Below are 15,799 nucleotides of genomic sequence, written 5' to 3'. Positions count from 1 at the left end.
ATATCGTGTAATCTTGCAATAAATGATCCAGCTTGCATTCTGCTTCTGGGTCCGTGCCTTCCATCCTCACAGGTTTGGGTTTTTTTAATTCCCTGTTGACAACCCATAGTGATAACTTAGTTTGAAAAATTATAATTACATTGCATTTCCATTCAGCCTCCCCCTACCTCCACACTGCACCAGTAACTGTTTTGTTTTGTGTTTTCTTTAAGGAACTAACCCATGTGCAGAGAACAACGGAGGCTGCAGCCATCTGTGTTTCTTTACACCCCAGGAGACCAGGTGTGCCTGTCCCATTGGCCTTGAGCTGTTGAGTGACATGAGGACTTGCATCATTCCTGAAGCCTTCTTAGTTTTCACAAGCAGAGCAGCAATTCATCGGATTTCCCTTGAAACAAATAATAATGATGTTGCTATTCCTCTTACTGGAGTCAAGGAAGCATCTGCTCTGGATTTTGATGTCTCTGATAACAGAATCTATTGGACTGATGTTAGTCTGAAGGTATTACTGACATGTGAATTCCCTGAATATAAAGCCACAGAGCAGTTACTTTGATCTAACAAAGGTCTCTGTTACATGATCTGTCCTGCAGTTGCTAATGTTGTCATTGAATTGCATCCAAGGAGACTCTTGGAGATGAAGACAGTTGCATTGTTGAATGCACAGTTGGGTGACAGGCATTTTCCTGCTTCAAAGAAAAATCCAAAGTAGTGTCTGCCCATACCGAATGCCTTGGATGCTGCATGTGCTGCATCCATATATGCATCTATTGTAGAAAAGCTGTTTTCATGTCACAGAGTAATTTAAACATCGAGCTTGACAACCATCCCATCTTTCTATCCTTTTCCAGTTTTGACTTGAAAGGCAATCTTACTCAATATTAACATTTGGCAAGCGAACTTTGGACTGGTTGCTGTTAGTCTGTGGCTCCAGCTTGGCACAGAAAAGGCCAGGGAACTTGTCCAGCACCCTCCGCACTGTGTTAAGCCCCGGCCTGTCCCCAGTTCTGTCTCAGTGTATTCCCCAGGAGTTTGACATTGCCTGTGACATGTTTGGTTCACATCCAGGTGCATGCTAAAATAAGTGTTGTGCTGGTCATCAGCGTTACTTTGCTTTTGAAGTGAAGTAATGGTAGAAAATGATGGATTCACTTCACTGGAATTGAATTCCTGTTTAGCCTTTTAATAGGTTTTCCAGAAGCAATCAAAGTTTCCTTGCCAATGTGCCTAAGCCGTAATAGGGAAAAGCTCACTTTTAGCCACTGCAGGGCATGTGGAGTTTCCATAGCCTCTCTGTGAAGACTAATGAGGGTTGTACTTTAGCGTTAACAGTGCTGGTTGTGGTGTGGATACCTTTCCTTCAGGAGCAGTGCCAATGTAATAAATTAGCATACTGCAGACACAGTTACTAAATAAATCTCCCACAAGCACATGGAGAGCTGGACTGTGGTCACCTTAACTATTTGTAGTGGAAAACACGTTATTTCAGCTGCGTCAGTGCAAAGATCCCGGTCTCACTGTGCAGGACTGGAAAACATGTTACTTGTTTGTGGCTTCCTGAATTATCCAGCATACTCTATTTTCACACAGATGTCAGTGTATGTTTCAGCACATCTGGGTTTTCATTCCCTCTGCCCGCCCGCCTCCTGCAGCTTAGCAGCAGGTAGTGTAACTTCAGAGCCCATAGTCTTCTCCCTTTCCTTTGATGACCACCACTTCCCTGATCTCCTCCTGCCTCTGGTTGTATGAGGATCCGCTTTCAAAAAGAGTTATACTTTTTTTGAGACATGGGTTATAGCTGTACAGATATACTACATGATTTCTGGTTTTGAGATTTACCTTTAAAAAAATCACAGAATCACAGACTGGTTTGGGTCGGAAAGGATCTTAAAGATCATCTAGTTCTGACCACCCCTGCCACAGGGTAAAATATAAAATGTCTCTTACCCCGACACATTCATTTATCAAATCATTAAGAAATTAATAGGGTTTGAGATTTGTTTCTGAGACTTAAAACATTACAGTGAATGAAGTAATTAAAAAGAGCCCACCAAACCTTGTATGTGTAAATAGGAGGGAGAAGAGATAAGAAAGAATCTGCAGATACATAGAGCTTTCTGAAAATCATACCCTTTTAAGATGTCCTGGACTAGCCATCAGAAACCATCAGCTTTGAAAATTCACATCGTTTTATTCTGTGAACTGCTCTGTCATTTTTGGCAACAGAAAGTTATTTTAGAAAATGTAACACTGGCTGATTTTTTTTTTATGATTTATTTTTTTGTACACTAAACTTGATAGCGATCATTCATTTTATTTCTGTGGGCTATCTGTAAACACTGTAATAGTTTTACACAATTGTTTTCCAGACCATAAGCCGAGCTTTCATGAATGGGAGCTCTGTTGAACATGTGATTGAGTTTGGGCTGGATTATCCTGAGGGAATGGCTGTAGACTGGATGGGAAAGAATCTCTACTGGGCAGATACTGGAACGAATCGTATTGAAGTAGCCCGCCTGGATGGACAGTACAGGCAGGTCCTTGTGTGGAAGGACTTGGACAACCCAAGGTCTCTGGCTCTTGATCCTACCAAAGGGTAAGGGACAGTGCTGTTTTTCAAAGCTTTGTGTGCTTATTCTTGTACATGACAAGTTAATTGGCATGTTATATAGCTCCATTTCTGTAGAGTCTTCGGAAAGATGATAAATGCTCCACAATCCTGCGGGTTACAATGAAAAATTAAGAATTGTCAATCATATTTTTCTGCCTTTATGTACTGCAATACTTAATGGGTTATTCCTATTTTTTAATTATTATTATTATTATTATTAAGAAAATAAATGTAGAAAAAGCAAAGCATGCAGCTAAACACAATCTTAGCCGATGTACTCTTTTTGTTCCACTTGTCCTTGCAGATACATGTACTGGACTGAATGGGGAGGTAAACCTAGAATTGTTCGAGCATATATGGATGGAACAAACAGCATCACTTTGGTGGACAAAGTGGGTCGTGCCAATGACCTCACTATTGATTATGCAGACCAAAGGCTATATTGGACTGACTTAGACACAAGCATGATTGAGTCATCAAATATGCTAGGTAATCTAGTGTTATATTGCACCAGCCAGTACAGTATGTGCTGGCCATAGTAAAACAGTTGAATAATATAAAATTGGAATAGTATAATTCATATTAAACTTGTGTGTATATTTTTCTCATGAAAGGAAATGAAGTGTTGAATGTTTAAGAATATTCTTTAACTATTCCTAAATTAATAACCATATAATGATTTATAGTGATGGTGAGATAGAATGTCATTTCTGTGTGTTGATATGAAAATGCCTGTGTTTTACCAAGGCAGAGGTGATCTCTGAGTTTCTCAGTGTGGGCAGCATATAGGTCCACTCTAAACTACCTCTGACTTTTCAGTCTGGACACTCATTTTTTGTTGAAGTATTATCTCTGTTTCCAGTTTTACACTGTTGTATTAGTTGAAAAACAAAACCAAAATACAGCTTGCATTTCCTGCAGTCTGAAGTGTTGTGCAGCTACTTCTGCAGTATATCATAACATGTTTTGTACACAACTTTACACATTTTCATATCTTCCATTGGAATTTTGTTTATACATACAAGGGGTGTGCTAAGATTTACTAAACTTTCATACAGATTTTGACATGATAACTAACTGGATAAAAGAAGGAAATTTTGTTTTCTGCAGCTGACATAGAGCTTTTGTATTGTCCAGATGTTTTGTAAATATTAAATGGTGTTCAAGGTTTTAGCTGAGGCAGATTTTTTGAGAAAAGAGAGTTTATATAAGTTTCCAAATGCCACACAATGAATCAGTGATAGGATCAGAAATGGCATCCAGAAGTTCCTGACCTGACATCCTATCCCAGTACCATTTTCAAGGAAAGGCCTTTGTGAGATGGGAATTAATGCCTCTGAGGTTTGCATATTAAAATCAAAGTTTATTTGGCAGAACACAGTATTTAAGCAAACTCATACATGATTGTTACAGCAAATGCTCTGATTGATGATATATGTAACTTTGCTGCAACTTTTCTTTTTCTTTAATCTGTGAAAAGCTATCATTAGAGTGAGAATATTAGATTATTTTTTAAAGGGTTTATTGTATGTGCATTATCTCCAGAGAATCTATTAAGCTCGGGAAAACAGAGAAAGCGATGCAGTTTTGGATTCCGATGCTATCGCTGATTTTGTATTTCTTGTATTTGTTTGTTTTGGATTACTGTTGTAGTTGTATTACTGTTTAGAAGTTGCAGTAAGATTGGCTTTATCTAGAGTTGCTTATTCCTCCATCCAGTGTCTATGATCTGTTAAAGCTCTCACTAAGCTTCTACGCTACACTTGGAGAAGCAAAATAGCCATAGGCAAGGTTAAACTAGAAACTGATTGTGGCATTGAGAAGAAACACAATATTGAAATCATCTGTGGTAAATTAAACTGGTTCTAAAGCTGAACCTACTGTTCCTGTTATTTGTGATGAGAAAGTAAAAGGATGAGCACTGAAGCTAACATTGTATGATGTCTTTTTAGTTGGCAGAATCAATTAAGGAAATGTTATTAGACTTGGCCTACATTATGCCATGCCAGTCTCCTTGCCAGGAGAGATCTGAATGAGTGTGGCTGATAGAAACATCTACCCTGCCAGCAATGAATGAAGCCTTTTTAAGTGAATGAATGAATGCTGTCCCAGCTTGATCTTGGTCATTATAAACATTACCCAGACGGAAAAAGTCACTTTCTAGGGGGAGATAGTCCTCCATCTACAGACTATCAAAATTCAATTAGACAGCTTATCTGCTTCCTTCAAAAGAGCCTATCCCCTGAATTCAACACTGTGGACCAGAATTGCTCTAAGGAGTACCTGAGTGTGCAGAATATCTGAGCACCTAACTTGGACGCTTTAGATGCCTAAAAGTAATTGGGAAGGCTGCCTTTGGATTTACTTTGGTGTTTTATAGGGAAATGGCTTCAAGTTCTTGTTTTGGGGGTTTTCATGCCTTCTCCAGTCTTGGCCATATGGGAGAGGGCACAACGGTAAATAGGGCAGGGGAATCAAAATGAAGTGTTCTGTAGAATCTAGCATTGGGTGTTTTGTGGAGGAGAAGATGCTGATGAAGGCTACATCTTCATTTAGTGTAAAGTTGCAGAGATTCATAGGGGTTTGTACTTGAAAATGTTTAGGAAGGTGATTTACAATAAGACTGTACTTAGTAGTGTATCTGTGGCAGAGGCAATCTAATGCTCTGGAAGGTGTTAAAATTGTTGTGAATGTTGCTATCTGAGCCACTGAGTGTGGGAGTATTGGGATTTCTGCCAAACAAATGGTTTCCTGATCTCTTGGCATGTTAAATTGCACTGCAAAAGATTTGTGTTTCTAGAGTGAAACACCATAATTTCTTATACTTTTTTCTCTGTGAATCTTGAGATTGTTGTATGTTGTTGCTTTCATGCATATTAACTGGGGGTTTTATTGGCCTAAGATATTCTTGAGCTGATGGTATTCTTGAATATGTTTTCCCACATCTGTTTGGGATAATAAGCGTGAGATGTACAGGGCAGTATTTAAATGGCAACGCACTGGCACAGTTTCAGACTGCTTTATAGTCCAGACAGTATCAGGATAAGGTTTTTGAATGCAAATATTTAGGTTACTTGTTGAGCAGATACTGGTTAATAACGAATCCCATGATGCCTACTTGGAAAATGAGGTTATATGTTAAAAAGGGAATCAAAAACATTTTCTTGATGCCAGTCGCACTCTTCATTTCATGACTTGGGAATTGTCCTTTTAGTTATTATCCTTATTTTTGCAGGCCAAGAGAGAGAAATCATAGCAGATGATCTACCTCATCCATTCGGATTAACCCAATACAATGACTACATCTACTGGACAGACTGGAATCTTCACAGCATAGAAAGAGCAGACAAGACCAGTGGGAAGAACCGGACACTTATTCAGGGCCATCTGGATTTTGTGATGGATATATTAGTCTTCCATTCTTCACGTCAAGATGGCTTGAATGATTGTGTGCAAAATAATGGCCATTGTGGTCATTTGTGCCTTGCCATACCAAATGGATTTAGGTGTGGCTGTGCTGCTCATTATACCTTGGATCCCAACAGCAGGAACTGTAGTTGTAAGTCTTTTGTTTGCTACTCTATTCTTCAGTGCTTGTGGCTCCCAGGTGTTCGTTATCCCTTTCAGTACAGCACGTGAAGGGATATTTCAAGTCCATTTCATCAGGGACTGCAGTGATAGGACAAGGGGCAATGGGTTTAAACTTAAACAGGGAAGTTCAGGTTAGATATAAGGAAGTTCTTTACTGTGAGTGTGGTGAGGCACTGCTTGACTAACCCATCTCCTCCTATGACAAGATGACAGTGGACAAGGGAAAGGCTGTGGGTGCTGTAAACCTGGACTTTAGTAAAGCTTTTGACACCATCTCCCGCAGCATCCCCTGGAGAAATTGACTGCTCATGGCTTGGACAGGTGTACTCTTCACTGGGTAAAAAACTTGCTGGCTGGCCAGTCCCAAAGAGTGGTGGTGAATGGAGTTAAATCCAGCTGGCAGCTGGTCACAAGTGGTGCTTCTCAGGGCTTAGTACCTGGGCCAGTTCTGTTTGTTATCTATAGCAATGATCTGGCTGAGGGGATCCAGTGCATCCTCAGTTTGCAGACAACACCAAGTTAGGTGGCAGTGTTGATCTGCTGGAGGGTAGGAAGGCTCTGCAGAAGGATCTGCACAGGCTGGATCTGTGAGCTGTGGCCAGTGGTATGAGGTTCAACAAGGCTCAGTGCCAGGTCCTGCACTTGGGTCACAACAACCCCTTGCAATGCTCCAGGCTTGGGGAAGAGTGGCTGGAAAGGTGCTCATGGAAAAGGACCTGGGGGTGCTGATTGACAGAGCTGAACATGATCCAGCTTGTGCCAAGGCAGCCAAGGGCATCCTGGCCTGTATCACAAATAGCATGGCCAGCAGGGTCAGGGCAGTGGTCATCCCCCTGTACTGGGCACTGGTGAGGCTGCACCTCAAGTTCTCAGTTGAATTCTGGGCCCCTCACTATAAGAAGGACATTGAGCTGTTAGGGCGGGTGCAGAGAAGGAGAACAAAGCTGGTGAAGGGTCTAGAGAACAAGTTTAGGAGTGTCAAGGGGGACCTTATTCCTCTCTACAGCTACCTGAAAGGAAGGTGGAGCAAGGTGGGTTTCAGTGTCATTTCACAAGTAATAAATGATAGAACACAAGAGGAAATGGCCTCAGCTTGTACCGGGAGAGGTTTAGATTGGATATTAGGAACAATTTATTCACTGAAAGCATTGTAAAGCATTAGAACAGGATGCCCAGGGAAGTGGTGGAGTCACCATCTCTGGAGGCATTTAAAAGACATGTAGATGTGGCACTTAGGGACATGGTTTAGTGGTGGAGTTGGCAGTACTGCGTTAGTGGGTGGTCTTTTCTAATCTAAATGATTCTATGATGATACAGGAAGACCTTTGACTCTGTATTCCCCATTGTCACTGGTGTTTAAATTCCATATGGGGCACATACTTATCTTATAATATGAAAAGGAAATACTTTCTGGGTGAGGATATGCACATTTATCCTCCAGAAGTACACAAAGAAACATTTTCAACTTCATAGCAAAAATCTTCAATTATGAATTACCTTCATTTTCATTGTGAATATAATTGCCTCTCTGGGATTTTGTTTTGGATATTGTCTTCTGTGTGGATGTATTTTTAACCATGTGAGTTGCATTTTCTTATGCATTCTGTTTTGGCTTGTTTTAGCCCCTGCCAGCTTCCTGTTGTTTAGCCAGAAATCTGCAATCAGCCGGATGATACCAGATGATCAGCAAAGTCCAGATATCATACTGCCTATGCATGGTCTAAGGAATGTTAAGGCTATCGATTATGATCCCTTAGATAAATTTATCTACTGGGTGGATGGACGTCAGAATATTATAAAAAGAGCCAAAGATGATGGCACTCAGGCAAGTTTACATGGTGTAGCTTTGTGCAGGTCTTTTGTGTGCATTATGCTTTATGCTTGACTTTCCATCTCCTGCACCAAGGAATCATTGATTTAAACTTTACTCTTGCTAGCACTTTCTTATGTGTATGCTATTTGTGTGTGAAAATTACTGAGGGCTTTTAGGATAGTGATTTTAATTTATACACAAAGATGTGTAATAAAATGTAGTACATCGTATGTATCTGAAACTTTAAGCCTTGAATTGCAATCTTTAATGAAGGCTGAGCACTGAAGTAAGGCAGACTGAGTATACCAAGTTTATATACTGTGCTTTATACTCAGCACAGATAAACTGTATTCTAAAAATTAATATTGTGCATGCCAATTGTGTGATAATATTGTCATCATTGTAAAGCTCTCTCAAACTGAAAACTCTCAGCTATCCAAGCTGTGGTTAAACCCTGAGAGAATGCAGAGTTGATTGCCGTGACAGATAGGTATAGGCTTATCTACATGCTTAGTTGTTTTAAATCTGTTGGGGACAGTATTCTTTTTGTGCTAGTTATTCACACAACAGTGGGAAGAAGTGTACTCTTCTTGTAGGCAATGTTATGTGTTAACATACAGCTCCCAGGTCAAGGTAACACAGTCTTTTTTGAGTAAGAATGTGAAAGGAAGTGGACAGTGGGCAATTTACATTTTCCTCATTCTTGGGCAGTCATACCTGAGCAATATGACATGATATCAATGTCATGCATCTTGGGACTCAGAGGTTTAAAGGTTTCCTTTAAAGGAAATTTTATTTTTTGGCCATTTCTTTTAGGATTGGAAGGAGGTATGTTGGGATGGGCAGCTAGCTGGGTTGTGGATGAATTTTGAAGAAGTTTTGCTCTTGCTTTTTGGGATTATGCTAGGTGCTAATTGTTGTAGTCTAGCTTCTCTTTGGTACTTGCTAGGTGCAAATTGCAAAGGAGATTCATTTGCTCTGTGTTTTCCTTTACCTTGGTCACACAGCTTTGAAGACGTAGAACCCCTGCAAATTCTGGCTTTCCAATTTTCACTAATTATTTTTACTTAATTTTGCTGAATTGTGCTGTTTGCAGACGGTGCATATGAACTTCATACCTGAGTAATGTTAACCTTGACTTTAGGAAAAAAATCATTTCTTTTTATTTTTAGTCACACTGTCCAGACAAAATAGAGATAAAGCTTTATATAAAAAGAAAAAAGCCTGTATGTCACTATGCAGAACTTAGTGGCTTAAAATCAAGTTGCTGAAATATAACTTTCACAAGTAATGCTATGTTCTGTAATTCATTTGACATACGTTGAGCACAGAATGGTGTCTCCAACTTTCTTGACCCATATAAACTTTCCCTGATACTGTTTCTATGTTTGGATTGGGAGCACTGCATTAGGAAACTTAAGGAAACCACCACTGCCTCCTCACCATCATCATGTCGCCAGAAGCAGTCACCTTTGAAGGCTACTTTGATGCTGGGAGTCCTGCCAGCAGTATTACTATCCCAAGGGCACTGGGATTGGCTGTACACTAGTGGAGCCTGTGTAATGTTAAAGAAACAATGGAAAGATTATTTGCCTTTAGGAATGTTTCTATATGCTCTAGTGCTTTTCACAGAAATAGTTTTGAATTCTAGTATTCAACATAGAGTTAGAAGTGTAGTAAATAGTATGCTGGAAGAGGTTGAGGGTAATGTTTCCAGGAACTTGGCAATGTCAAGTTTTGTAAGGTCTGTCATAAAGACTGTGAGGGTAAAAGCAAGATAATGTTACTAGTATGGGTGTCAAACAGAGCTGTAGCCATTTGACATGTAAGCAAACAGAACCAAATTTCATTAAAAGATCTTCATTTTTAAGAGAAGCCAGGACTTAAAGAAAATCAGTATCTACAACACTATAAATAATAAAGTAAGGAGACTTTGGCAAAAGGTAGAGATTTGTTCAGTTGACTGTATAACAGTGCAAGTCTGGCCAGATGGCTGCCTTGTTTCTTGCATTGTTCCATTCAAGTTTGTTCCATGCATAAACATTCAGTATTGTTTTCTTCCATCTCTTGCTAATTAATTCTACTTACAGGAGGCCCCACAACTGCTTTCTGGGGAGTTTTGCATAATCTTGTGCATTTTCTCCAGATGTTTTTCCTCTAATCCACAGTTTGAATCAAATCTTTTTTTTTGTTACTGTTGTTAAGCTTTATTACATTTCTTGTATTTGCTGTTTCCTTGTTATTGTTGTAGGTTGGTAGGTAAACCATGCTTTCTGTGCAATCAGTGTTCTTCAGTCAATAATCACAATAATTAATGGAAATTGTTCCCCACATGTTGTCTTGCAGCCTTTCACTGTCATGAGTACTCCAAACCAAAGCCAGAACCCAGAGAAACAGCCACACGACCTTAGCATTGATATATACAGTCATACCTTGTACTGGACCTGCGAGGCCACCAATTCAGTCAATGTCCACAGGCTGAACGGCGAGTCAGTTGGAATGGTGCTGCGTGGGGATCATGACAGGCCCAGAGCCATTGTAGTAAATGCAGAACGAGGGTGAGATTCCTCTCTGTACCTTGTACAGAGCATTCTTGGGATGTTTGCCAGCTGTGTGTGTGTGAATCTTGTGTTGCATCTGTATATTTTGAAAAGGAGACTTTTTGCGTATTTTACTGTTCAGGATGTCAGTTGACTTCTTGTCCAGTTCTGGCTTTTAAAGGTATCCAGGTTTCTCTTCCTGTTCTCTCCTTGCCTGCCTACTCTGGTATGCTTAGATGTTCACACAACCACTTGGCTGGTTATAGTGAGGAAAAGAAATAACTCAGGTGGGGAAAGCAAAGTAAAACCATCTTATCCTGTTTGCTGTGCACAATCTGGCCACCTAATAGGACAAGCAAGAAAATTTACACTGTTATATCAACTGGGGATCTGGCTTATAAATGCTCGATCATCATAAAACAAGTGCTTTCAGGAAAAAAAAAGGGTCTCTCATGATCTAATCTAATAGTATAAAATCAAAGGAACAAACAAACCAACCCCTGTGTTATCTCCGCTTTTAAGTTAGTTCTGCCTTGATGTGTATCTCAAAAATGTCTGAAATTAATTAAAACAGGTAGGATACACTAAAGTGATTTCTCACAGGTAGAAAATACCTTGTTTTCTGCAAAGCACTTTTGGCTAGATTCAGCACACCCTCACCTCTGCTTCACGTGGTTAGTAGCTTCATTCTCAGAGGTCAAAGATGGTCCTTTACTGTTCTCTTTGATAAGATAGATGCTTAAATCCCAGTTTACTGCTTACCATGTGCTTAAAAGATGTTGTATGAATGGTTTGTAACTTCGTGGATACAGAGGCACCCAGAGACTCTGTCGAGGGTTGGTATTTTATACAATACTCAGTGTAGTCTGCAATTCAAAAACTGGTGTGGGGAGTGGAGGAGTAGAGGAAAGATTCTAATCTTATTGGTACTTAAGTCACTTGGACGTCTTTGTTCATATTTATAAAAGTTTTCCATTTGTATTTGTAAAAGCTTATCTGCTTTCTCCATTAAAACAGAAGTTTGTTGACCTCCAAAACTCACATATTTTCTAGTCAGCTTTGTATTCTGGACTACTTCTGCCTTAGTGCCAGGAATACTGCCCTCCACCTCTCCCTTGGCTGCACGTTCCAACTGCTGCCTCTCCTCCTGATGCTGACATGAAAGGCTATGCAACAATGAACACCCCTGTGTTAGGGAGCATGCCCATGTTATCCATCACTGAAAAAATCACTGAGTTTTTCCAGAGGGAGTTCTTAGTTTGCCATGTGGGTGCGTAAGCCCTTTTTTCCCTATGCATGGGGCAAGCAGAGACTTTCTGTTTGCAGCTAAATTGGCTTAGGCAGTTGAAAAGAATCGATGGTACTAAGACATCAGGACATGCCATCCTGAGCTCTTCTTCCTTCTGTGGTCTTTGTTCCTCAAGTTTGGAAGGAACTTGTCCTTGCTGAGAAGGAAAGCAACCCAGAAGGAGAGGGGGTGATGGCTAATGGTTTTGGGTCTTTTTGTCAGAAACAGCTTCTGGGCTTTGATTCACAGATGGGAGCAGCTTTACGCAAGGTGGTTGAAGAAAGTCTGTGTAAGTCAGTTAACAGCCCTCACCTCAACAGTGCTGCCAGCACAGCAGTGCTGGGTGCTGAGGCATTTTACGACCTGTATTAAGGACAAATGCTATTAATTTCAGCCTATCTCAATATGCCAGTTAACAAATATTTAGGGCTCTGCAGCTGACAGATCTGGATCTTTGTGGCTGGGAGCAACAGTCACAACAGTTGTCCCTCTGTAAGCCTTTCCCACTTACATGCAGAACCTGTGTGCAAAGGTGAGTTGCCTCCTTTCTGAAGGTTCTGATATCTTTGTTCTCAGGTACATGTACTTCACCAACATGCAAGAGCGAGCTCCCAAGATTGAGCGTGCAGCCCTTGATGGCACAGAGAGAGAAGTGCTTTTTACAACTGGGCTTATTCGACCAGTAGCACTGGTGATTGACAACAAACTTGGAAAGCTTTTCTGGGTGGATGCAGATCTGAAGCGCATCGAAAGCTGTGACTTGTCAGGTATGTGATACGCAGTTAAACATTTGGAAAAAAGCGTGTGCATGTACAAAAAATGATGGACTGTGTCCTTGCATAGTACAGCATAAAATGCAGGGGAGTTTATTGTTATTTTAGATCTAAGTCTCGAATAAATAAGACCTGACAACAGGACTTGGGTAAACTGACATATAAATAAATCAGCAACTAGGCCATCACATGCTGGTAGTTGTATCCTGTGGTTGCAGCTTCCTTTGTACGCATTATTACTTTTCATTGAATTAAAACTCCATATAACCATATGTTTGTATACTAAATACATATTTTAATACAATTCTTTGGATCTTTTTACAGGGAAAACTAAGCTTTCTCTGGTTATTATTGAACCCAAGTTTTTAGTGCATATTTATTTGATCAGGCCACACCTAAAGAATCAAACCCTATAGGTAAGATAAATGCAAGGGAAAGCTATAGGTTTAGAAGAAAAACAATATTTATTAACTAGAGAATATGTGCCATGTAGCCAGAAAGCCATGGTTGTATTTGATCCAGCTGAGCTCTCTGTAATGTGATTCACTGAACTGTTGATTTTTTTTAATGAGTTAACAGCATATTTTTATTTTAAGCTATTTTGGGGACTTGCATCACAGCTTCAGAAGAAATTTGGCAGCCAAAATTTTGTTGGCTTTAATTAGTTCCTCTGAAAAGTATTTTCTGAGAAAAGCACTTTAAAATGGGAATACATGAGCAAAATGATTTTGGTGTAATCTGAGGCTGCTGAATAAATTTGACCAAAATTGTGTATAATGGGTTTTATGCCAATTAGACTGGTTTGGACAACTTATTCCCTCATAGGCTTAGTGAGAGGACATTGTTATGGAGGATTCTGAAGCTTACACTATATCCTGCTTAACTGCATACTGCTAAATCATGAAGTAACCACAGATGTGCAATGTTTAACTTTCAAAGAGGGTTGAAAGAACCATAAACCTGTCTAACAGTTTTCTTTATGAGTTTCTTGGATTTTTCAGTTAGAGTTATTGATGTGTTTTAGACATTCATAAAGCATTCACAAATAACTTGTCTGCTACACCAGGCAGTTAAAAAGTGGTATTTTATATTATTGTTGAAGTGATTGGAAAAGATACAAAATTGCTGCAATGAGAACATGCTTTGTTTTCAATTAGATTTTAAATAGAGGAATTGTGTGTCCTTCCAGCTTAATGTTGTTTACATTTAACTATTGATTTCTATCTTGAAAAGCTACACATCTGTTTCATTCTGGGAATCAAAGTATTTAATTACTATGGAAATTCAGCACTTCCTTACCTGCAACATGTTTTATAATCTTTGTTTCTAACCATAATTGTTGAAAATAGCCTTTTTTTTATTTAGATCAAGTTTTTTCATTTTGATCACTCTTCCAAAGAACAATTTAATGCTGTCATCCAGTGCCATAGGTACCCTTTGCATCTCCTTTTAAAATTATTCATTAATAGTTTGGACTGTCATTTAATCAAGATGATATCCAGTGTAATTATAGTATAGATTAACCACCTTTTCCACTGCTGCCTTCACAGCTTTCCAAGTCACCAGTGTTCAGTATTTTACAGATAAGGGAGAAAAAAAGATGATGCTTGACCTACTCTCCCAAAATAAAAACCCCATAAGCCTGGTTTAGGCCTGGATTTGGTAGGTTGTTCAAAGAAGCTAGGATTCTAGCAGGACTGCTAGATTGCAAGTGTCTCCTGATGCCTCATGTATTCACAATTTCAGGCTGCCTTCAGGATATCCTACAGGAAACCAACTTGCCTTTTATTTCTAAATGGATGAGCAATTTAGCACTTAAAAAATTGATGAAGGCAGGAGTTTTCTTTATAGTGAGTTGAAATGAAATTTCCCTGTTTTTGTTGTATCTTCCATGCAGCTGAAAATTGTACTTTTGAGTCAAAATGTCCCATTTGCTTAGTCTCACAAAAGGACAGTCATCTTTGAAAACCCAATGACACTTAAGGTCATGGGAGTTAAGGTTGCTCAGCAGGTTTCAGGACAAATAAGCAAGTGCCCTGTGCTTTGTTCTTTGAGAACCTCCTTCTGTCAAAAGGTTTCCTAGTATTTCTGCATGTTAAGACCTGCTTAGGGGAAGACAAAGAACATCTCAGGACCTGCACTGCTGGAGAGTAGTGCTAATGGTCAGGTTCAGTGCCCATTTAGTGACACTAGTGCGGGTACATCTGTTCTTTTACTCTTTACAAGTAAAATCCACTAGTACCTTGGCTACCTCCTGAAAACCGCATTGGTTTGGAAACAAAAGAAATTCAGGGTAAAGAACTAAAACCCCAACTGCAAGTCTGAGAATTTCTGATCTCTGTAAATACATCTGATTTGAATGCACGCTGTTTGTCATAACAGCCAGAGTCATTGCAGATGGTAATTTTATGTGCAAAACTAATAGAATCTGTAATTGAAATAAATGTTACATTCTGATGTTTGGCTGAGTTCTATGTAATTTATGCAGCAAATCAGTTGAATCCCGTGCTCATAGCATTTTTATTATATATCTCAGATTCTATAATCTCATTTTGTGTAGATATTCAAAACTTTTCTGTTTTAAATCCAAGCAGACATAAGGTCTTTATTCCAAAATTAAATACAAAAGCAAAAGAAGCACCAAGCTATGATTTTGTTTTGATACCTCATTTTTAAAGTCAAATGTACCCAGTATACTTAGGATTACACAGCCTCAAAATGTTTTTTGTGAATTGATAGAATAATTTAGAATCTTTTGTTCACTCTAGAAAAGCGTAACACGAGCAACAATTAAATGCCACTAAGTGTAGGGCAGCACACGGTAGAATACTGCGAGCATTTAAACTTAAAAGCATTCATAAATGCATTTTTACTTAACGTGTGTTTTTCACATTGGCTGAGTGCAGACTTTTGCACCTTTCTGCAGAGCAGAAAGCCTGAGCATTTGATAGTGTTCCTGTTTAAGAGCATACTGAGTTACTTGGAGTTGGGTTTTCTGGTTGGCTACTGAAGAAAAAAGAGAAGGCAAAGAAAGAAGCGTGGCTGTCAGAATACGAGCTTTTCTTTTGTGATCCTATCTCTGTGTTTGTGATGTAGCGTATGACAGGGCTTGTGTACTTGCCTCCTATTTTACATGGTGAATGTGTTTTATCTGGGTAATGGCAGTGAAGTTAACTGGTTGTA

At 39.4% G+C, this 15,799-nt stretch overlaps 1 protein-coding gene across 2 annotated transcripts in view; it reads left to right on the top strand.

The window, feature by feature from the left end:
* The window catches only part of LRP5 (LDL receptor related protein 5), a 126,631-nt gene that overhangs the window by 93,308 nt on the left and 17,524 nt on the right, over positions 1 to 15,799 (top strand). For both annotated transcript variants that reach the window (XM_057410908.1, XM_057410907.1), the window contains exons 9-15: positions 213 to 502; positions 2,370 to 2,596; positions 2,916 to 3,100; positions 5,847 to 6,170; positions 7,825 to 8,027; positions 10,362 to 10,573; positions 12,420 to 12,610. In XM_057410908.1, coding sequence (XP_057266891.1) covers positions 213 to 502; positions 2,370 to 2,596; positions 2,916 to 3,100; positions 5,847 to 6,170; positions 7,825 to 8,027; positions 10,362 to 10,573; positions 12,420 to 12,610 — 1,632 coding nt within the window. The remainder of the gene's footprint in view (positions 1 to 212; positions 503 to 2,369; positions 2,597 to 2,915; positions 3,101 to 5,846; positions 6,171 to 7,824; positions 8,028 to 10,361; positions 10,574 to 12,419; positions 12,611 to 15,799) is intronic.

The sequence above is a fragment of the Pezoporus wallicus genome, unplaced genomic scaffold, assembly GCF_028554395.1.
Source record: "Pezoporus wallicus isolate ANWC-B61680 ecotype Strahan unplaced genomic scaffold, APGP_CSIRO_Pwel_v1 contig_5958, whole genome shotgun sequence".
In the NCBI taxonomy this organism is placed as follows: Eukaryota; Metazoa; Chordata; class Aves; order Psittaciformes; family Psittacidae; genus Pezoporus; species Pezoporus wallicus.
The sequence above is the reverse complement of the archived record's forward strand: the minus strand, read 5'-3'. Positions and strand labels throughout refer to the sequence as shown.